A 25,200-nucleotide genomic window follows, 5' to 3' on the forward strand; every position below is an offset into this window, starting at 1 on the left:
TATGTGTGGGGGCAGCAGAGACCTAAATTTAGAGCAGAGTGCTGAGGACTGAAAGGTCGCCAGTTTAATCCACTGGACTGGCAGGAAAAATGGGAGCAAACAGTGAATGCGCTTTCTTCTCCTTTGACATACACAGCTGAAGTGCTGTTGACCGAGGCATTTAACACACAGCTTATTTCTATTTCTCCTCGTTTTGTGTGTGTGTGTGTGTGTGGGTGAGTGTATATGTTAAATGTGGAGTCCTAATGCTCCACTCATGCGCCACTCATGCATCGTGGTGTTTTGGTGGCTCTTTTTAAAAGGTACTCTGGCCCCCTACTGGACTGGCATGATATTACAGCCATTTTTGTATTAATCTGTACAGGGATATTTTCAAAAACGGAGCATATATTTATTACACACTTCTGGTCCAGGCTTTCACTTTTAACTTGTTACATAAACAATATTATCCAATTGTTAAGGACTGGGTTCTGAAGGAAAGGTGTCTGTACTGGTGGCAGGAAGTGGATGGTTGTAGGAGGAAAGAGAAATCTGAATAACGTCAAGTATGATGTTATAATAAAATCAATATCCAGAATGTTTCAAGCCTCCAACATGGGGATCAAGTGTCAAGGCAGCTGCACAAATGATATTAAATAGACAGCAATTTGTTGGTGTCAAGCTAAGGTTACTTTAAAGGGAGCATGTTATGAAAAGCTCACTATACAGCCCTTGTGCACCTTCGACTGAGAACTCCCACCACACCACCTACTGTGACATAAGAGAACCCAGTCACTTTTCTGTGGGCTGTCTGTCACAAACTGTGGTATTCACAAGTAATTTAAAATGAGCTTCTCTACAGCTACAGCTCACTTGGGGTTAACTGCATTCTTAAAAATAAAGGTGCTTCAATGTGTTCTTTCAGCATTGTCATAGAAGAACTGATTTTGTTTCCATAAAAACAGGAACCTCCTGAAGATGTAAAAACCCATCACTTGATCATAAAGTGAACGTCTGTGATGGTGGGGAAACGCTGTTCTGTGCTTTGTTTACGTTCAGAAGTGCCGCATTTCTTAAAGTGGACTGTACATTTGAGGCGGAAGAAACAACTGTTGTTTGTACTGAAGATGAACTTGTCGGCTGCATGTTTTTATTCACTGTTTGAAAAACTTACTTGTAACGGAAGTTGTTTAGTTTTGTATCATTTTCTCTCTGTGCTTTTACTTTCACGCAGTTAATGCTCTTCACTATTTAGAGACAGTTTCATTTACAGCAACAATAAGTACATTTCACCCACCTTTGGAGCAGGAATAGAGCAATGTCCTCATCTCAGCTCATGCTTTTCAAAGTTTAAAGGGGTCTTTATTGTCAAAAAACCTCCAAAATGCTGTTTTTTTAACCATTTTTAACCACACTGGGACTTCATAAATACATCAGAACAGTCCTCAGAATTATATAAGAGAAGTGTAATTTGATTAGAACCTCACCTGTAAGGTACTTTATCCAGTTAAATGTGTTAGTATAAATGTTTCTATATGGAACCAAACATGGTTCTGTTATTGTGTTGTCCAAAGAACCCTTTGTAGCACCTTAATTTTGACCAAAGCATGTGGCCGATGTTTTATTAAGACCCTAAATCACTCACACACTCACACCTACGGACACTTTTGAGTCGCCAATCCACCTACCAACGTGTGTTTTTGGACTGTGGGAGGAAACCGGAGCACCCGGAGGAAACCCACGCAGACACAGAGAGAACACACCACACTCCTCACAGACAGTCACCCGGAGGAAACCCACGCAGACACAGAGAGAACTCACCACACTCCTCACAGACAGTCACCCGGAGGAAACCCACGCAGACACAGGGAGAACTCACCACACTCCTCACAGACTGTCACCCGGAGGAAACCCACGCGAACACAGGGAGAACACAACACACTCCTCACAGACAGTCACCCGGAGGAAACCCATGCAGACACAGGGAGAACACACCACACTCCTCACAGGCAGTCACCTGGAGTGGGAATTGAACCCCTGGAGCTGTGTGACTGCGACACCTACCTGCTGCGCCACCGTGCCGCCCCATAACAAATCATTGCATAGAAATGATACAATATCTGGGCTGCTCTCTTTGATTGTACATGTATTAATTTTTAAAGATCCTGTGTTTAAAAGACGTTTAATACCCTTTAACATTGTACAGTTGTGTGCAAAAGTTTGAGTACATCAGTTTAATTAATATTTTGGTTAATTGCCAGGACAGAAAACACACGTCTGGATTTTTTTAATGCACTAACACTATTTACTGCTGAAATATAAATATAAAATATAACCTAACAATTATTATAGAATTATACAACTATAGCAATGAACTTTATAAAAATACAACTGTGTACATAAATATTATAACTATTAATATAATAAATGATTCCAAGCTTTTTAACAGTACCATACATTTAATGAGGTAGAGATATAATTTCATACATTTGTCCTTATATCACCACTGACATACAATTTTCTATCGATATCCAGGTCAACTGACACACACAAATCAGAGTTTTAGTACACCCAACACACACACACACCACCACAACCACATCCCAGTGTGGGGGACTCACCTCTGAACCACTTGGAGTCATGTTTGATGGTGCGGAGGGCCGGGCTGTCTCCCAGGCTGCGGTAGATCACAGCGTCAATGGCCAGGAAATCGGTCACTGTACCCGTGAACAGACTGCCCTCTGGGTCAGTGGTCAAAAAAAGAGAGGTCAGTTACCAGAGGAAAGATCGAAACTGAAACAGTGAGCCATACATCAATGAAGAGTGACACCACAGTGTGCTAGTGAGCTGTTCCACACTCCATTTTAACCTAGTTACAAAGTGTAAACTAATGTGGAATTGTGTTTATTAAGAGGCTTGTGGTGATTGTGATTGTGTCATGAGAGTTTGATTTGTACATATTCAAATACTTTCTAATGTTTTGTCTTATCCTCAAATTAGCAGTCACTGACTGGTCAGAGGCAGCAGCCACTCAGTGACTGGCAGCTGCCACTGGCTGCTACTTTCTGCTGCCAAAGAAATGTCTGAAATTTCATGTTTGTTTATATAACAATTTGTATTAAATTCACACAATGGGATTGATATAAAAATATGTTCAAATTCATATACAAATAAATATATAAACAGAAAATATCTCCTGGTTTTCATACGCCACAAACAAAATGCTTAATTAAATGCGAGTATTCATTTGACATATTGTGAAATGTCTTGTATGCTTGTGTGTGTTTGCGACTCTGTGTGTGTGCGTGTGTACCTGCAAACAGAGCTACGTTGGCATGTTTGGGGTCATATGGGCATCTGGCCATTCCACTGATGGGCTCTCCAACCATTTCCAGAGTGTCTCTCTGAAACACACACACACACACATCTGTAACACCACATCACCTTTCAATGTACACAGTTAGCATTTATTTAAAGCACATGCATCAAATCCCATTTCCCCAACCAGGTATAGCAGCCCCAAGCTGCGGCAAAGTGGGAACTGTCACAGAGCTGGAAAAACTCCTCAAAAACAAAAATCTAGAAGTGTTTGTCATCACACAGCTCACACTGAGCTCTAACGACTCAAACACTGACACTAACACAACGCGTTCTTAACATTCAGAACACTCATACTCCCAGAATATTCAAGGGCCTGTATCATTTGGAATAAAAGGTGGTGTTGCAGTATGTAAACATTGCTTCAAAAGTTTGTGAACAGTCAATCCAGGCCATGTGTGGAAAAAAAACTACAAAAAGTCTGATTTGAATCATTTTCCTCACAATGTTACAAAACCCAAAAGGATTTAGAGACATCCTCAAGCAGTTTACATCCTCCCGTTCGTCCAGGTGTGTTTTAGCCCTGCTGTTTACAACAGGCTCATTCCATACAGGAATTCAGGGTCGCGGTGGGTCCAGAGCCTACCTGGAATCATTGGGCGCAAGGTGGGAATACACCCTGGAGGGGGCGCCAGTCCTTCACAGGGCAACACAGACACACACAGACCTACGGACACTTCTGAGTCGCCAATCCACCTACCAACGTGTGTTTTTGGACTGTGGGAGGAAACCCACACAGACACAGGGAGAACACACCACACTCCTCACAGACAGTCACCCGGAGGAAACCCACACAGACACAGAGAGAACACACCACACTCCTCACAGACAGTCACCCAGAGGAAACCCACACAGACACAGACAGAACACACCACACTCCTCACAGACAGTCACCCGGAGGAAACCCACGCAGACACAGGGAGAACACACCACACTCCTCACAGACAGTCACCCGGAGGAAACCCACACAGACACAGAGAGAACACACCACACTCCTCACAGACAGTCACCCGGAGGAAACCCACGCAGACACAGGGAGAACACACCACACTCCTCACAGACAGTCACCCGGAGGAAACCCACGCAGACACAGGGAGAACACACCACACTCCTCACAGACAGTCACCCGGAGGAAACCCACGCAGACACAAGGAGAACACACCACACTCCTCACAGACAGTCACCCGGAGCGGGACTCGAACCCACAACCTACAGGTCCCTGGAGCTGTGTGACTGCAACACACCGTGTCACCCTTTAATTATAATTCTAATTACTACTGATCAATACTCCTTTTTTTGTTGTGAATTTAATGTAGTTTGTATTTAGTCTACAGTGTAATGGTGTGTGACACTGCTATAGACGTTATATTAGTCAGCACTACGCTGGAACACTGTCAGTCCGCCACATCTCTGATTTATCACACGCTGTCGATTTACAGACGAACATCCCATCTGCTTTTATGCCTTTTATCTAATACAAAAGACTCAATCGATACACTTTACTGTTTGCTTGGAGTTCCACATAAGCGTCCAGATCATGTAGTGAAACTGTATTAGAACTATCACATAAAAATTGACTCTCTTTTTCTGTCTCATTCACTCATGTTCTCTCTCACACACACACACACACACACACACACACACACACACACACACACACCAATAAGCTGAATAGCTGTTGTTCAGGAAAAATAAGCAGCTTAAACCTTAAACAGTGCTCATTTACAGCTAAAAATGTGTTCACAAAAGAGCAGAGGAAACTGCCACATTTCTGAGGGCAAGTGTGATTTTTATTTGCCATAAAACTAAATAGTGCTTTTGTATTTTTGTATCATTTTGCTATAGGCTTAGTTTCTGTTAATACACAAGAAAAAAACCTGAGTTTACAAACACAGAAACTACTTTATTACAATTGATCACTTCTCACACTGTCGTAACATCCAACAACTTTAAATGATCACCCCGCGCCTCGGTCCGCATCACGCCGCCCTGGTAGCAACCAGTAGTTATTAGAAGGGCACAGCCAATGATGACAGTGCAAACCACTGAAATGTCAAGACAAATGCTTCCAATAAAAGTTTCCCAATAACCAACCCCAGCTTCTACAATGCAGAAGCAGCCAATCATAAATCACTGAAACTACTGCGGTGCATTGTGTGGCTCTAACTATGCACGCTGGCTTCTCTGTTGGCCACATGTTTACTCAGTGAGGTGCCAGTGTGGATTTTCTTTTTTTTTTCCCCATGGAGCTTTCTGCAGCTTGTGGGCAACGTGGTGGGGTCACTCACAGTGTAATTGGCGCACAGTGGGTTGAAGGCGTTGGTGCCACACACGAAAAGCCCACCATGCTGACTCAGCAGGACCTTCATATAGTTACGACACTCCTCCTGAAGAAGCAGAGAGAGAGAGAGAGAGAGAGAGAGAGAGAGAGAGAGAAAGAGAGAGAGAGAGAGAGAAGGTAGGGTGAAACAAAAAGGGGAACAAACAAACATTAGACAATGGTTTGGCCATAAATCAAATCTACAGTTTTCCTTTACTGCATGTGTTACTTGATCAGCTCACACACACACACACACATACACAGGGTGTCGGAAGGTTAGTACTTCATTTTCACACTAGAGCTCTGAGGTTAATTGCTAAGAAAAACTGGAACCTCAAAGCCCACTAACTACCATTTGTTAATGTCGTGCTCAGATGATCACACACTCACTTTAAGGCACTGTATGTGGAGCTGTATCTCAGACAGACTTGTCTATGAGGTTTCTGACACTATGACATAGGCTCCTCTTGACGGTTCACAGTCACAAAGGTAAGTGATTAGCATATGTCTGTAATGTGAAAAAATCTGTCTCTGGCAACAAAAACATTTGTGAGACGACTTGTTAAAACTGGACAAAGTGACTTGTTAGTAGCTCATGTGCATCACATGTTTCTCAGGAGTACAGCAAACTGTTGAGTACAGCAAAGCTTGTTGAAGTGTACGTGATCAAGACAAGAAGGCAAAAAATAAATAAACAATCATCTGAACCTCAAACGTCTCCCTCCACCCCGTGTAGTGCACAATGTACGTCATAAAATAAGTTTCTGCAATCACAGTGCATTTTATGACATACATCTCAAGTTATATTCAGGTATATCTTACGAATCTTCCTTCTGAACCAGTGTCGAGTCTGAGTGCAGTAGTTTTCCGTTCATAACGTGTGAAGTGCACTATGTAGGGAACATGGTGCTATTTGGGACACAGCTTGAACCCCTCTTCCAGTGTTGTTTTGCTGCATTAAAAAGGTTGAGGCAACAGCCCTAAACACATTCATGTCACATGCTCACGAACTGGATGTGTATCTGCTCTAAGACCACGTATGACAGTGATTCAAATCTGATTTAACATGTTCACACAGCCCTGAAAACACCAGATCTGTGTCGGATTAATAAAAGTAAACCAGATTGTCACAATCAGGGGCGTGGTGTGAGGGACAAAGGAGACGGAACTATGTGCATAGATGGACGATAAATGAAAATATGCAAAAAGGAATTATGACAGAACAGAGAAAGACCAAGATCTGAACCTGCAACTAACACCAACTCAAAAGAATTACTAAAGACAAGCGAAAAGACTAACAATACAACAGACAAAACCGAAAAGGTAGATAGATACTAAATGCTAAAGGAACTACAAAAAGGCCAAGAAACTATTACAATAACAGAGTGTATACACAAAAATATACAGTGAATATAACCTTAGGTACAGAGGACAACCCAAGAACCAAACCTCACACAGAAATAAGGAAAACTCAGATACAAACCATGACACACAACACGCAAAATTAGCTAAACTCAGCTAGTGACAGACTACAGCCCTAAATACAGGAGACAAGCTGAGAACAAGCTACATATAGAGAGAGTACTCAAGGGTTAACAGACATAAGGAGAGGTTACTAAACCACTAAGCAGACTAAATACAAGGTGCTTTACAAGACACAAGATAAGAACTAGAAGTTGTCTTGACAAAAACATCTAAGACAGAAAGAGACACTACGGAAACTTAAGATAAACTCAGGACCACAGGCAAAGAAGCTCACGATAAGCTAAACACAGAAAGCTACAAAGACCTAGACTTCAGAGATAAAAGAAACATAAAACATGAAATGCTAGGAAAAACAAAGAGCTCCCAAAGAAAGACCACCAAACTAAGCCCAGACTCCAGATGAACACGACTAACTCAAATGGCAGACAACCAGAGAAACAGGGCAGACACACAAAACAAGACACACCTGGGACCGAATCAAGAAGTGTGACACAAGGAAAGGACGGTCACATGACCAGGGAACACAACCAGGAACCAAAATAAGTACATATTTTTTAAAAAATGAAGGTTTTTGTCTTAGTCTTGGCCTCCCATTCACACAAAAACAGCCTTTTAAGTCACTGACAATGAGGTTTTTAAAACAGTGTTGTTAGTGTTCTCAGGTGGACAACGAAAAGTTATATTTTTGGAAATCGCTGACGTCACACAGCGTGCCTGTCTCTGTCTGAAATTCAAATATCTCCTCACTCCCTATAGTGTGAATTATATGTCATTAAAGACACTGCACACGAAGCTAGCACTAGATTTCTGATTCCCACATGTGAATGAATATAAATGATGCTGTATTAGAAAAACATAATGTACTGTTAAGATCTAGAGTCAGTAAATTCATGACTTGCATAATGCACTACAGAGGGAGTATGTAGTGATTTGGGATTAAACCTCGGTGTTTCTCTCATGATTGATGGTCTTTTGATGTCTCTCTTTAAGAGGTACAATGGCCCCCTACTGGACTGGAATGAGAATGCAGTCATTCTTGTATTTGTCTGGAAGGGGACATTTTTAAAAACTGAGAGAGGAAAATCTCTTTTTAAAGAAATAAAAAAACAAAACAAACAAACAAACAAACAAACAGATCCTGTCCTAAGACAGGGAACGACACTGAGTCACTTCATGGTAATGTGGACCTAGCCATACCTTTATCAATAAGAATACAGTAACACATCACTGTAGGCCATGGTTTAAAAGGCTACAAGAGTATGATATGAATATTAATCTACACAAGTAAGAAAATGGGTCTGTTCAAAGTCCTGGTTGGTGGCTCACCTCCAGAATCTTTGCTGCAATATTGTTACCAGTCTTTAATGTAATAGGCCTTCTGTGCAGCTCCTGAAGACCTAAACAATGGAAGAACCCCTTTGTTTGTTCCATTCGGTCTTCTCTAAAGTTTCCTGACACTTGGGATCATTTTTACAGATAACCACAGAAGCTACTGAACAAATCAATGTGGTTTGAATGAAATCAAGTGCGTGTGGACCTCTGCAGTTGTCGGCGGAAAGCTTCCAGCTCGTTAGCTAAATTAGTCTCCAGTGCAGAAGAGGCTAAATTGTGAGAGACATATTTCATTTCTCCGACATTGTTCTTCTAGCCCGTCGTTTGCTTACTGCATAGCAGGCCATAAAGTGGGCCTCACCGCGCAGCTCAACCACAAGGTACATGCTGTGTTTCACTCATCTAAAGACCAATTTTCCAGACTTTTTGGAAGAGGGGTGGAGGGCACAACATGCTAGCAATTTTATGATGCATGTCTGTCTTTGATGGTAATGAAGGTAACTGTTTTTTTTAAACTCTAAAAAAATACACAGCCCTCCCATTAGAGAAAGCCAGCGTGCTGCTAAATAAACAAGCAGTACATTTAAGAGTGAGGAATGCTTTGCTTCAATGCTGGACACCACTGAATGTCTTTGAAGAAGTTATGTGTATTTTTCTGTAACTGCTATATGAGGGCTCCACTGTGCAGCTGCATCCTGGGGACCTCTTTTCTCTTTGTCCATTCAGTTTGGCTGGGCCTCCTGGTGCAGCTGAACTCAGAGGGGGGTTGACACTGAAGGTCGTTCTATGGGATGATTAGCTGGAGTGTTGAAAGGTGATGTGGTGATGCTGAAGCATGTGTGTGTGTGTGTGTGTGTGTGTGTGTATTGAGTAATTGATTAGGAATATATTTAATGGTCTATTTGATTAAACAGTATTTAAACTATGTCAAGAACTGCTGGGATTTTCAAAGAGTGTAAAACATATTCACATTCTTCATGAGGATGATCACATTATTTAATGTGTTCATACAACACACAAACATAAAATACACAGTCAACAACTGTTTTCTCTCAAACCCCCCCATCTACTGTGCAGACGCAGGTAACATCAGTACTGCAATCTAGCTGTAATTACCTACTAATTATGAGCTAACAGAACTAAAGCTCAGAACTATGAGCTCACACAGTGCACACAGAGGGTGGCTAATACTAAGTTGGGCTTTAAACGGAAAGCCTCAGTTATTTTTCACATATTACAGGAGATAAATAGCGAACAAACAAAGAATAATGAGCCCTTAATTACAGTCAGTTTTGTGAAATTCTATATTGTTAAAAATGTATTTAAAGTTAATGTGATGTCATTGTACAATTCTTGACTTTTATGTTTTCTTACTGAATTAGTTTATAAAAATATACATTAAAAATCAGTGCTGAATACAGCGATTTATTTCAGGGCTCGCAAATAGGCATATCACACATGAGGCTACTCAGCCAATCAGATCTGTGCATTATGATGAGCGCCGTGCCGCCAATGAGGGTCCAGACGTCAAATATGCATTTTGTTTTTTCAAAATTATTGTTTTATATGTAAATTTTCTTTAAAATGAGAAAAGGACATTTTATTTAGAGTATTTCCATCCATCCATTGTCTGTAACCCTTATGCAGTTCAGGGTCGCGGTGGGTCCAGAGCCTACCTGGAATCTTTAGGTGCAAGGCGGGAACACACCCTGGAGGGGGCACCAGTCATTCACAGGGCAACACACACACACCTAGGGACACTTTTGAGTCGCCAATCCACCTACCAACGTGTGTTTTTGGAGCATGGGAGGAAACCGGAGCACCTGGAGGAAACCCACGCAGACACAGAGAGAACACACCACACTCCTCACAGACAGTCACCCGGAGGATACCCACACAGACACAGGGAGAACACACCACACTCCTCACAGACAGTCACCCAGAGGAAACCCACGCAGACACAGAGAGAACACACCACACTCCTCACAGACAGTCACCCGGAGGAAACCCATGGAGACACAGGGAGAACACACCACACTCCTCACAGACAGTCACCTGGAGGAAACCCACGCAGACACAGAGAGAACACACCAGACTCCTCACAAACAGTCACCCGGAGCGGGAATCGAACCCACAACCGCCAGGTCCCTGGAGCTGTGTGACTGCGACACCATCTGCTGCACCACTGTGCCGCCCTTTAGAGTATTTGTCATTCCTAATATTTATAAATCTTGTTGAAATATATTGAAATGTCATTGAAAATATAATTTGATTTGAAATTCTTTATGAAACACTTCAATACGCAGGATATGGCACTGATCATATGCAGGTTATACATTTTGTTCCGGACCTTGGCTTGAGAAAATGCTCTCTAAATGGACCTTAATGAATTTTAATTAATTACCCCTGATTTATAGCAATTAAGTGAAGTGAAGATCAACAACCCACTACAGTACAGTACACATACAGGGGTGCAACATACAAATAGCACCTCCTAGTGGAGAACCTTTAGCCTGCTAAATGTGAGTAAGTGAGCTGTGCACTAGATCTGAACATGAGTCTAATGTTGTCATGCCAAGTGCCAAGCATGGGCTAGAGGAGCATAACCCACTCAGCAGTGGAGCTACATGTTTTTAAAGGATGGAGTACCAACCCAATACATTTGAGATGAGTTGGAGTGGTGTTGGAGTGGTGATTCAGGATCAATCACAAGTTTGCGCAAAGTTTTAATGAACAAAATACACCTTCATAAGGCACATGATAAAACATATATGCTGAGACATACTGAAAGTACAGCAAAGTACTGCATACAGCACTAAGCATGTATTTGCATGGCTGAGTGAATACGAATCCTGAGAGAAACTGACGTAATATTTTGTAAATAAGTGCTGCAAGAGCATGGACTGGAGCACGTCCCGTGTTCTGATAAGAAACCACAGCTGAAGCTTCCACTCTGACTCACTTTATGCACTTTACCCCTTCTTCTTAACACTTGTAGCCAAATGTTGGTTATTAAACAGACACGATTGAGCCTGTCATTTATTCAAATGCTGTTGGAGTATAGATACACTGCCATAAACAAGACACACACAAATATATATATATATATAGTATTCAATAAAGTAACCCCTTTAACCCTTTAGGTTAAAGCAACACTCAGTGCTATTCCTAACTATAATCACAGCTTGAAAATCATTGTGATGCTTCAGTGACTTGTAATAAGGAGAACAGTGCCTCTGTCACTGCTCTGCACTTTTCATACCTTTAATTAGGGAACATAGTTGTACCATATTCTATGATATTTGTAGATTTTAAAATTGTGTTGATTTCATACGCCTCACTTCACCTCCAGGACTTGTGTTCTTTTATTTCACAGTTTTTTAATAAAATCTATTCACCTTTCCTTACCACCTTTAACGACAATAATGCTCCTGAACTTGACCATCGTCCATCGACCACTCCTGACTTGTTGGGAGTCCTCCACACCAAGCTCCTCAAGACATGTCTTTATGTACCTCACTTTGTGCACAGGGGCACAGTCACTGTTCTGCTGGAACGGAAAAGGGCCTTCCCCAAAGTGTTGCATTCATTCATTCATTATCTGTAAGCGCTTATCCAGTTCAGGGTCGCGGTGGGTCCGGCGCAAGGTGGGAATACACCCTGGAGGGGGCGCCAGTCCACACACATTCACTCACACCTACGGGCACTATTGAGTCGCCAATCCACCTACCAACGTGTGTTTTTTTGGACTGTGGAAGGAAACCGGAGCACCCGGAGGAAACCCACGCAGACACAGGGAGAACACACCACACTCCTCACAGACAGTCACCCGGACGAAACCCACGCAGACACAGGGAGAACACACCACACTCCTCACAGACAGTCACCCGGACGAAACCCACGCAGACACAGGGAGAACACACCACACTCCTCACAGACAGTCACCCGGAGGAAACCCACGCAGACACAGAGAGAACACACCACACTCCTCACAGACAGTCACCCGGACGAAACCCACGCAGACACAGGGAGAACACACCACACTCCTCACAGACAGTCACCCGGAGGAAACCCACGCAGACACAGGGAGAACACACCACACTCCTCACAGACAGTCACCCAGAGTGGGAACCGAACCCACAACCTCCAGGTCCCTGGAGCTGTGTGACTGTGACACTACCTGCTGCACCACCGTGCCGCCCCAAAGTGTTGCAGTAAATTGGAAAATTTGGAAAAGTCTTTGTGTGCTATCGGTTTCAATCCATGACACGGACTAAGGCCTAGCATTAAAACACTATAAGCCTTAAGGCTGGTTCATAGTGAACGTGGACACCAAGGGGTGCGCAGCCAACATGATGCAATGGTGTGAACCACTGGAACAATTAATGCATACGTTACATTGTTGACGCAAATGAGCCTTGCTCTCTCATTGGCCAGAAAACGAGTCAAACCAGTGGTGAGTCTTCGAATGAGTCACAGTGAGCAAATTGTTTGGACTGTTATTTTTATTTTGTTTTTATTTTGCAATAAAATACTGTCAAGACTAATGTTACTGTTCATTACTCTGTCTTTAATGATAATGCCCACCTCTGTAAACACTATCAATCACATCACGATGGTACAGCAATCACAAAGTCATAAACCACACTAATAAAAACACAAATAAAACAGACACCTTTAAACGACCGCGTCTGGCCTTGACACTAGGCCAGCGCATGATGAATAAGTTCTTTTTACATTCATTTCCTTGACAATGTGAGCAAAGACATTATTATTTAAGACATATTCATAGTTTTATGAATGCATACACACACTCGTCCAACTCCTGACGTGTTGATCATTTTAATAGGTTTATTTGTACTATCATCTGTACACTGTAGGCACTGTGTGTTTATCACCTTCACCACAAATGCTACTAAAACAACAGACGTGTGGGCGGAGCTTGCATACGTGAATTTATATTAAAGAAGTCGAAATGGAAGCAAATGTTCGTTCAACGTCACACACGTGGTGCCTTTTCCATCTTTCTTTTAAAATCCCTAGACTTCTCTTCGCTCTGTGTATGCTCTATCTCTCACTCTCTCGAGTATGACCCTTCTCTCGCTCTCTCTCTCTTTCTCTAACCCTCCCCCTCTCCTATTTCTCTCATTTGCTCTGTCCCTCCTGACACATCAGTGACAAAGCGCCACCTGTGCTATTTGGCAATGGGTCAATTCCCTCTCTCCCACCAGCAACAGACTCTCTCTCTCTCTCTCTCTCTCTCTCTCTCTCTGCCTCTCTCTCCCTCTCTGCCTCCACCTCACTCTCTTTCAGAACGGTTCATTTCAGGTCCAGCATTAGCCTGGTCAAGGTTTTTATAAACACCATGTGATTAAAAACACTCCATTATGCTCCAATTACAAAAACATTACAATAAGACAATTCTCAAATGCCATGTAAAACAAACTCTCAGTACAAATCTCTAAGGGTATAATTACTAAATAAAATCAACTCTCTCTCTCTCTCTCTCTCTCTCTCTCTATCTTTGTGCATCTCCCTCTCTGTATTTCTCTCCATCAGTCTCCCTTTACAGCCCCTCCTCACTTTTCCGTTTCCTTGTTTCTCAGTCTGTCTCTCAGTGTGAAAACGGGAGACAGGAAGTCTATTACAGAGACGGATAAACACTGTAAACAGTGATGTGCTGTGAGGTGTTTAAGCCGTTCACCGCACACACACACACACACACACACACACACAGAGATATAGAGCTGAAGTTTCATCATCTTATACATTCCTGACTGTTCTTAAAATCACACTGAGTGAAAGTGTTCGTCTCTCCACCCACTCACGTCTTTTATGAACTGTGAGTTAAACATCTCCCGGATCCCTTCATTTACTGCCTCTATTCCGATTTCTCTGCTCTTTAACAGAGCTTTCCAGCCACTCGCTCTGTACCTGAGGCCTTCTGACCTCACAGCCATCCGAACAAGTTTAACAGTGTGTGTGTGTGTGTGTGTGTGTGTGTGTGCTTGTTTGTGTGAATATCTGTGTATCTGCAGGCCCTGAGGTCATTTGCATTCTGCTGAAGCAGAACCTGGCAGTGAAAAGTTTTCATATGTGTGTGTGTGTGTGTGTGTGTGTGTGTGTGAATAAATAAGGATATTGAATTTCCGTCCACTTTATGAGAACGTGTCCTCCAGGATCAAGCAGCTAGAAGTATTTAATTGCCCCACAATTACTGAGAGAGCACATACATCACATCACACTGACCTCCTGTGTATGTGTGTGTGTATGTGTGTGTGTGTGGGGGGGGGGGGGGTGGGGGGGGGTGCTCGTACACTTACAGGGCTGTGTGGGTGCATATACTTGTATGTAATTATATGTGGGTGAATATGTCTGTGTATAAACTCTACATTTCTGAGCTTGAGACCTCTGCACAATCTCTTCTGAGAGCTATGGGTCCCCAGTCTCACACAATGCCACCACACCGTCTTGGTGTGAGGGTAAGAACATGACCCCTCCAAGGTATGTGAAGCCAGCCATGGCTTCTTTTTAAACTGCTGCTTGGCAGTTCAAAATGCTCAAAGGGGAGCACTCTGTGTGTGTTTGTGTTTGTGTCTGTGTGTGTGCGGTGACTGTGAAGAGGGGAAATGGAGGGCCACTGCTCCATATATTATTTTTATTTGATTGTGGAAAAAAGGAAACAAACTCCGGGTGACTGTCTGTGAGGAGTGTGGTGTGTTCTCTCTGTGTCTGTGTGGGTTTCCTCCGGGTGACTGTCTGTGAGGAGTGTGGTGTGTTCTCTCTGTGTCTGTGTGGGTTTCCTCCGGGTGACTGTCTGTGAGGAGTGTGGTGTGTTCTCTCTGTGTCTGCGTGGGTTTCCTCTGGGTGACTGTCTGTGAGGAGTGTGGTGTGTTCTCTCTGTGTCTGCATGGGTTTCCTCCGGGTGACTGTCTGTGAGGAGTGTGGTGTGTTCTCTCTGTGTCTGCGTGGGTTTCCTCCGGGTGACTGTCTGTGAGGAGTGTGGTGTGTTCTCTCTGTGTCTGCGTGGGTTTCCTCCGGGTGACTGTCTGTGAGGAGTGTGGTGTGTTCTCTCTGTGTCTGTGTGGGTTTCCTCCGGGTGACTGTCTGTGAGGAGTGTGGCGTGTTCTCCCTGTGTCTGCGTGGGTTTCCTCCGGGTGACTGTCTGTGAGGAGTGTGGTGTGTTCTCTCTGTGTCTGCGTGGGTTTCCTCCGGGTGACTGTCTGTGAGGAGTGTGGTGTGTTCTCTCTGTGTCTGCATGGGTTTCCTCTGGGTGACTGTCTGTGAGGAGTGTGGTGTGTTCTCTCTGTGTCTGTGTGGGTTTCCTAAATAATGAATGAATGAATGAAAAAGGAAACGATTACCAATTTAAAAATATATATAAATATGCATCTCGAAAATTGTAACCTTCAGCAGAAGTCCATAATACCAAGTCATTTTGGAGTATTTGGATTGGTTCATTCATCATGACATATTCACACAAGGTGAAGGAGAGCTGTTGTGTTCAAATAATGCAGTGAAATAAAGAATCACCAGGAATAGAGATACATGCTTTTTTGGCCAACGACAACAACATTGTGCAGACTTGTTCCTGGCCTCGAAGAGCTGAGGCTTCACTGGGGATTCAGCCAGTGACCTCCAGATGATAAAGTCATTTCTTGGATCGCTGCTGCACTCGGGAGATCATTTGGCTGTTTTTCTAAGTTAAAAATAACTGGACACATCTTTTACAATGGGACAAACGAAATATTTTTTTTCTGCTTATTTTAATGCAGTTTATGTGAGATTGAAGTAGAGGAAAAACAACAGCATACGATAATAGATGTGCCATAATATTTTTTTTCTTAGTGGCCACATTTTATGGGTTGTTAGATATGAATCACCTCATGGAACTGGCTTGTAAACCACTCACAGTCTCAGTTACTCGCTCGCTCGCTCGCTCGCTCACTCACTCACTCACTCACTCGCTCAATCGCTCATTCACTCACTCACTCACTCACTCACTCACTCACTCACTCATTCGCTCACTCACTCACTCACTCACTCATTTGCTCACTCACTCACTCACTCACTCACTCATTCACTCACTCACTCACTCACTCACTCACTCACTCGCTCAATCACTCAATCGCTCATTCACTCACTCACTCACTCACTCATTCGCTCACTCACTCACTCATTCACTCATTCACTTACTCACGCATTCGCTCACTCACTCACTCATTCATTCACTCACTTACTCATTCACTCACTCGCTCATTCACTCACTCGCTCACTCACTCACTCATTCACTCACTCGCTCACTCGCTCAATCGCTCACTCACTCACTCATTCATTCATTCACTCACTCAGTCACTCACTCACTCACCCATTCATTCACTCACTCACTCATTCACTCACTCACTCCCTCATTCACTCACTCATTCGCTCACTCACTCACTCATTCACTCACTCGTTCACTCACTCATTCACTAATTCACTCATTCACTCACTCACGCATACGCTCACTCACTCACTCATTCATTCACTCATGCATTCGCTCACTCACTCACTCATTCATTCACTCACTCATTCACTCGCTCGCTCACTCACTCATTCATTCACTCACTCATTCACTCGCTCATTCACTCACTCACTCATTCACTTACTCACGCATTCGCTCACTCACTCACTCACTCATTCATTCACTCACTCACTCATTCACTCACTCGCTCATTCACTCACTCACTCACTCACTCACGTATTAGGTACACAATATTTTAAAAATGTAATTATTTTATAATAAATATATTAGCAGTAATATCTAAAGATATAAGGTGATGAAAATAACTATTATTTAAAAAATATAATAATAATAATAAAACAAAATGTGTGTAATATTGTAGTAATAAAAGGATGAGAATAATATGTGATTATACACAGTGAAAAAGCATTATTAAATAATGAAAAACCATCTGAGGCTGATGCACCAGTTTCCAGTTCAAATATATATCATTATTCATAATAATTTTATTACTTTTTTCGGTGAAATATTGCCTTTACTCTGAACATATTGACTTTATTCTCAAATATTTACAGCTTCATTTTTAAATACATATGTATGTGTATGTGTGTATGTGTGTATGTGTGTGTGTGTGTGTTTGTGTGTGTGTTTGTGTAGCTGATGGTAATCACTTTATATTGTCTATGTAATAGTTATTTACAGAAATGATGCTGTTAACTGTAAACAGGGTCTCACATTTCCCTGATCTCTCTCTCTCTCTCTCTCTCTCTCTCTCTCTCTCTCTCTCTCTCTCTCTCTCTCTCTCTCTCTCTCTCTCTCTCTCTCTAAACCTCCATTCATCATCAGGGTCTCTTTACCAACTCGCTTGCACCTCACTGCACTCTGTGGCATGTACAGCTCCACATGTGATGATATTTAATGGAGACAGATGTGCCTCTGTGTGCCTCTCTCTCTCTCTCTCTCTCTCTCTCACTCTATATCTCTCCCTCTCTAATTTTCTCCTTTCTGATCTTGCTGTACATGATGAATAGGGTGAAAAAGAGGCTGATGACTTAGGAAGAAAACAGTAATCATAGACATTACTGTCACCAAGGGAGACCCTGAGAGAATGTGAGAGTGGGTGAGAGAGCAAGAGAGGGAGAGAGAGAGAGGAGAGAGAGAGAGAGAGAGAGAGAGAGAGAGAGAGAGAGAGAGAGAGAGAGAGAGAGAGAGAGAGAGAGAGAGAGAGAGAGAGAGAGAGACGTTAAAGCGGTGGAGCAGAAGCTTGTAAGAAAGTGGAGAGCAGGGAGCAGAAAGAATGACAGAAGACGTGTTAAGATGAGTCATGGAGGTGAAAACCTGCAACTGAGATGAAACAATGCCATTGTAATATGTCAGGAAGAATGATTAGTTCTGCATAATAAACACCACTCCAGCTCATCACAAAGGTATGGGATGTTGCTCCATCACTTCAGGTACAAAGCCTGATGCAGAAGGGCTTCATAGCTCTGGAGCCAAGGCTTGGCACTGGGCACGGGGCCCTTATTCTGAGCGGTGCAGCTGTGGAGCAGTGTTACTGTGTTGATGGAGCTCCATTCAGTCTCTTTGACATGAGATGGAATACAGTTTGTGATCATCCAACACCAAGTGACCTCACTCATGCACTTATGGGCTGGTAAATCAAATCCTCACAGCAGTGTACAGCATTTGCTAAAGAGTCAAGACTGTTACTGCAGCAGAGGGGTGGGGGGTGGTGCATTGCATATTAATACCCTTTGTTAAAAGAAAGTGTGGCCTATAATATAGCAACATCACAATATGTGTGTGTGTGTGTGTGTGTACAGGGTGAGTTTTGGTGCGAGGAACAGACTGATTTGTAAGCAAGCTCTCGTTGAACAATAATACACAGCCGGGTTTGACACCAATCCCCTTGAAGTGTGGCTGTGTGGATGTGGGGAAGCGGCTGGTCTACTGTAATTAGCCCCTGAACTTCACAAGAAGCAGCGATTTGTCAAGCCAAGATCAAAGCAAAACAGTGTGTGTGGGTGTGTGTGTGTGTGTGTGTGTGTGTGCCTCTGTGTGCCTGGCGGACACACTCCAACATCCTCCTGCAATCACCCGCATCACACACACCGCCGCAACGACATGACCTTAAACATTTGGGGTTACCATCAAGAAAAAGGACAATCTAGTCCTTGGCAGTTCTAATGGCAGGAGAACTCCATTTCTGGGAACACAGTTATATACAGCAGCAGCCAAAAGTCTGGACACACCATGCTATAGAAAGCTATGTGGATTTCTGTTGATGTTAAATGTATGCATTACCGGCAAAAACGATGGTTTTGTTCCTGTCTGCTGCACAGACTTTTGGAAATAAAATGTCCTACTTATAAAACTGGAGTGGGCCACTGATTTACAAGCAGTATCTTTTCTATATTTGAGATGCTCTCTTCATTTCTAACAAAATTAATACATCAAATACTCTGATAATAACAATAAAATAATAATAATAATCCAAAATTAAATACTTGGAGAGACAAGCTGCCTGTTTACACATGCCTGGAAGCCTGTTTGTGTACTCATTTGTGTATATGTATTTATTTTTTAATCCTTTACACACACACACACACACACACACACACACACACAAACACACACACCACCATTACATTCAACAGTGTGCAGAAAAAAAGGAAAAACCCAGGAGCAGACTCCTCCAGCTGTAGTCAGGCAGTGAATGCTTAGCCCCGCCCACATTTGACTTAACACCTCCCTAAATAAATGATAAAAATAGGACTTTAACCTTCAATCTACAAATAATTCACACAGATATTCATTCAAAAAAATATCCACTGAGATATCTCTGAGTAATGGAGTCCCGAGGCCAGCTGTTAAAACCACACTAGGTTTAAAATCAGCCTTCATTAATATTCATGATCATGCTCAAATATTCTGAAGGGCTTAACGTTTGTGTACCAGGACCTCTCTGAGACCCCCATTTCGGCTACGGCCCCCAGGTTAGGGCTAAAAGGCAAAATTTGCTTCTGTCCCTCATGCATATCCCAAAATATTGGAAGAGATTAGACATCTCTAAGTGCCATCACATACCTACAGCAACTAATGGTGGATTAAGTTGGCAAAGTGTTGCCAATATATTTCTGAACCCACTCAAAAGGAGCAGATGTAAGGGAAGAACCCCCGGTTTAGAACATTCAGCCTTCAGTATCCGCTTTGTACTACATTAAGCATTATTAAATACACACTCAGAGCCACACTGAGGCATTGAGCGGTGTTTAATATTCACAGAGAAACATTTCTCAGACATTTAGCGCCATTGAACAGCCACGTTCTGAAACGTTTAGCGGTGTTGAACACTCACCTCATGTTTGCCCTTCATCCGGCAGATTCTGATGTCGTTCTTATTGGATTCCCATGTTCTCTTCTGTGGAAGTGAGAGAAAGAGAACAGAACTCATTATACACACACACACACACACACACACACACACAAACACACACACAGAGTAATGAGTGCGTGTTCAAAGGAACAAGACTCACTTTGCTGTAGAACATCTCATCTCCTGATACGTGGTCCAGTTCCACACGATAAAGGTCATCCCTGAAATACACACACACACACACACACACACACACACATTATATATAAAGTAGGTGTGAAACAGAACACACTGCATCTGCATTCCTTGACATTTTTCTCAACTTTGATGGACAGCAGCTCATGAAATGAACGTATATTATATATAGGAGTGAAAAAGAGAAGGAGGCAGAGAAAGAGAGAGAAAACTATAAATGCATGACTCATCTAAAGAGAACAGTAGGGTTCTGTGAAAAAGGAGAAGCTTCCACACACACACACACACACACACACACACATATATATATATATATATATATATATATATATATATATATATATATATATATATATATATATATATATATATATATATATATGCACATGAAAGGAGGCTTTCTGGAGTAAAATTCACTGCTCTCTTATTCTTTATACTCCATCCTGAAGTAGAACATTTGACAGGTGAGATCAGTTGATATGGGAACAAAGTATTGGTGTATCTCCCACTGTTGGCATGGCAACTGCTTCTCAACATCTTCATTGAACATTATACATCCACAAATTTCAGTCCTTTATTCTCAGTCCCAACAGTCATTTACAATAAGTTATTAAGAGTAAGATATTTCTGCAGATGCTGGGAAATTCACAGGGAACCGAATGTCAAAGAAATTAAGCCTGGCTGTAAATCAGAGTTCAGAACTTTCATTAAAAGATGAAAAGAACCTGTGAAAACTGGCTGAACTGATACCTGGTCGGTTCGTGTACCTTTAGACCATTTACACTTCAGGCATCGGAGGCCTATCGGAGGCTAAGAGAGCATAATTGGCCTAGCTTTGTGGGTGTATGGGATGGCCCCCCCTCCCCTGATCACACGGCATGGTGCCAGTCTGCATGAGCATCTATCAGCGAATATGACAGGCCTGGGCAATCAGTGGTCTCCTCTGCCGTGCAGGCCTGTCCAGTGAGACTGGGAGTTCAGCTAACAGCAAGTAGGGTGGAATTAAAGATGATTTATGATTTGGTGAAAATTCAGCATTATTCATTTAGTTATTTATTGTCTGTGAGCGCTTATTCAGTTCATGGGAGTGGTGGGTCCAGAGCGTCCCCGGAGTCATTGAGTGCAAGGCAGGAATACACCCTGGAGGGGGGCGCCAGTGGCAACACACTCACAAACATTCACTCACACACTCACACCTACGTACACCTTTGAGTCTCCGATCCACCCACCAACGTGCGTTTTTGGAGCATGGGAGGAAACCGGAGCACCCGGAGGAAACCTACACAGACACAGGGAGAACACACCACACTCCTCACAGACAGTCACCCGGAGGAAACCCACACAGACACAGGGAGAACAAACTACACTCCTCACAGACAGTCGCCCGGAGGAAACCAAAGCGGACACAGAGAGAACACACCACACTCCTCACAGACAGTCACCCGGAGGAAACCCACACAGACACAGGGAGAACACACTACACTCCTCACAGACAGTCACCCGGAGGAAACCCACACAGACACAGGGAGAACACACCACACTCCTCACAGACAGTCACCCGGAGGAAACCCACGCAGACACAGGGAGAACACACCACACTCCTCACAGACAGTCACACAGAGGAAACCCACACAGACACAGGGAGAACACACTACACTCCTCACAGACAGTCACCCGGAGGAAACCAAAGCGGACACAGAGAGAACACACCACACTCCTCACAGACAGTCACCCGGAGGAAACCCACACAGACACAGGGAGAACACACTACACTCCTCACAGACAGTCACCCGGAGGAAACCCACACAGACACAGGGAGAACACACCACACTCCTCACAGACAGTCACCCGGAGGAAACCCACACAGACACAGGGAGAACACACCACACTCCTCTCAGACAGTCACCGGAGGAAACCCACACAGACACAGGGAGAACAAACTACACTCCTCACAGACAGTTACCCGGAGGAAACCAAAGCGGACACAGAGAGAACACACCACACTCCTCACAGACAGTCACCCGGAGGAAACCCACACAGACACAGGGAGAACACACCACACTTCTCACAGACAGTCACCTGGCGGAAACACACACAGACACAGAGAAAACACACCACACTCCTCACAGACAGTCACCCGGAGGAAACCCACACAGACACAGGGAGAACACACCACACTCCTCTCAGACAGTCACCGGAGGAAACCCACACAGACACAGGGAGAACAAACTACACTCCTCACAGACAGTCACCCGGAGGAAACTAAAGCGGACACAGAGAGAACACACCACACTCCTCACAGACAGTCACCCGGAGGAAACCCACACAGACACAGGGAGAACACACCACACTTCTCACAGACAGTCACCTGGCGGAAACACACACAGACACAGAGAAAACACACCACACTCCTCACAGACAGTCACCCGGAGCGGGGCTTGAACCCTCACCCTCCAGGCCCTGGAGCTGTGTTACTGCGACACTACCTGCTGCACCACGGTGTCACCCAAATCTGCATTGAAAATATTTTGTAAATTAAATTTATAAAAAAAAAAAACTCCTCACTGGAATAATAATAAAAAAATAAAGTTGTATGAGTTTGAAAGGAAGTATATCTGCCAAGAAGCCATTACTGAGAAAAGGAACGAGACAAATACATTTTGAAAAATAAGATCAAGAGCTAAAAGATCTGTTCAAAATTTTGATTGTGAAAAGCAGAAAATTCTTGTAAGTTCTTGTTTAGAGAAGAGGACAAATCATCAGAAAAAGTCAAATCTATGGTTTACTAAAATGAATGAAGCTTTAGACATAGCATTCATTAGAAAAATAAATATATATTTATTTGTAGAGGCTTGTATCCTGGGATGATTACAGTTCCATAACCACAAGCACACGTTAGTTCAATAGAAATTTGGTTGAGATAGTATTAAGGCATTATTCACTGAAGATCATTTTCATATTGTTTTGACTTTGAGCCCTACATTATCTAGTTCATTTGTATGCATGAAGGGCCTTTTCAGGAGCTGGAATTATAGTGTTTACATGCTCCATGTAGCTGTATTTCATTGTCTGATAGTGATAGCTTTATCACTGCAAAGCTGTGTGCAGGTTAATGTGTGAAGCCTGTGAGTTTGACTTGATTTGTTTATTAAAAATTTTCCTATGATTTGATTAGTTTCCTCTTGTAGCGTGGAAAACAAGAATGCCTGTGTATGCTGGAACTGTTGGTTTTCATAGAGCATTTCTATGGAAAGAGTACTTTCCGAACCAGATGCTACGATATAATGGGCTCATTAAAACCCTAGTTAAAATACACACTACATTACAACTACAAAGACATTAATTTATGGAATTAAAACCTCATAGCTTCATTTTTTCTCTTTTTTTTAAATATTAACTGCTGTTTACAAAACCCATTTACAAGTTTACAAGACATTTAAAAACAAAATGCGTCATTTAAATCCTATATTTCATTGAAAATAGTATATACAGCATTTTAATAGTTAATGCAAATTTCTTTTTTAATATTTGGTCATTTTCTAATTAGATTCCAGCAACATGTTTAAAAACAAGATGGGACAAGGACATGTTATATCACCTGTACTTTAATAACACTGTAAATGTTTGGGAACTGAGGAAATCAATAGCTGTAAATCTGAAAGCATTTTTTTTCACATTCTTTCTTGTTATAGGGTTTCAGCGACTCAAAATTTCAAGTCTCTGATAGTTTTCAGTGCGTGGCAGGTCTGGACAATTTTATCACCTAGTTTTTTTTTTTTTTTTTTACTAAGGAGCTGTACTGCTCTAATTCATGTGGAATGTGGGTTTGCCTTAACTTACTGAAATAAGCAGGGGCCTACCCTGAAAAAAACATTTTCCTTATGGTATCATGTTGCTCCCAACCTGTATATATTATTCAGCATTAACGGTGCCTTCATAGACGTACAAGTCACCCATGCCATGTGCATTAATTAATGACTTCCCCCATTCCATCACAGATGCTGGCTTTTTAACAGTGCATTTATATCAAGTCCCCCTCCTCTTTACCCCCACCATCCATCGATTTTCTAAAAACAAATATCTTAAATACGTTCGGTCCCAGAGAATTTGGTGATATTACTCTATCCTGATCAAATATGGTTTTTTTTGCATTGGAGTTTCTTGACCTTTGGATGCAGAGAAGAACTGTGTTCACAGACAATGGTTTTCAGAAGTGTTTCTAAGCCCAAGCAGTGAATTCCACTACATAAATGGATCTGTTTTTAATTCAATGCTACCTAAGGGCTAGAAGACCACAACCAACTTTTTTAGAAATTGTTCACTGTGTCGACATTGTAGAACGAATGAGCCCATTGAAAAGGTCCAAAACTACTAATGAATAAATTATATCTTCTTTTACTTCCATTATAGCTGAAGAGGCTTTTAGTTTTTCTCCTCTCTAAATGTACTATTTGGGAGAGATGAGTCCACATAACAATGATAAAAGTGACATCATAGAATCATAACAGACTTATAACGGACAAACCACAGACATATCAAAGAAAAAAATGTTTAGGGGTTTCTCTTTACCACTGTGTAAAGCTCTGAAACTTTGAGACCAATTATCTGAGGGAAGCCATTACCACTGAGCGT

At 42.5% G+C, this 25,200-nt stretch overlaps 1 protein-coding gene across 1 annotated transcript in view; it reads right to left on the minus strand.

Annotated features, from left to right (window-relative positions):
• sema6ba (sema domain, transmembrane domain (TM), and cytoplasmic domain, (semaphorin) 6Ba) overlaps positions 1–25,200 on the minus strand; it is a 240,161-nt gene that overhangs the window by 60,589 nt on the left and 154,372 nt on the right. Inside the window, exons 4-9 of the mRNA XM_066656615.1 lie at positions 20,534–20,594; positions 20,356–20,418; positions 5,646–5,744; positions 3,293–3,383; positions 2,601–2,720; positions 2,467–2,519 (exon numbers count right to left, since the gene is read on the minus strand). Of these exons, the coding sequence (XP_066512712.1) occupies positions 2,467–2,519; positions 2,601–2,720; positions 3,293–3,383; positions 5,646–5,744; positions 20,356–20,418; positions 20,534–20,594 (487 nt within the window). The remainder of the gene's footprint in view (positions 1–2,466; positions 2,520–2,600; positions 2,721–3,292; positions 3,384–5,645; positions 5,745–20,355; positions 20,419–20,533; positions 20,595–25,200) is intronic.

The sequence above is a fragment of the Hoplias malabaricus genome, chromosome Y (assembly GCF_029633855.1).
Source record: "Hoplias malabaricus isolate fHopMal1 chromosome Y, fHopMal1.hap1, whole genome shotgun sequence".
Taxonomy (NCBI): domain Eukaryota; kingdom Metazoa; phylum Chordata; class Actinopteri; order Characiformes; family Erythrinidae; genus Hoplias; species Hoplias malabaricus.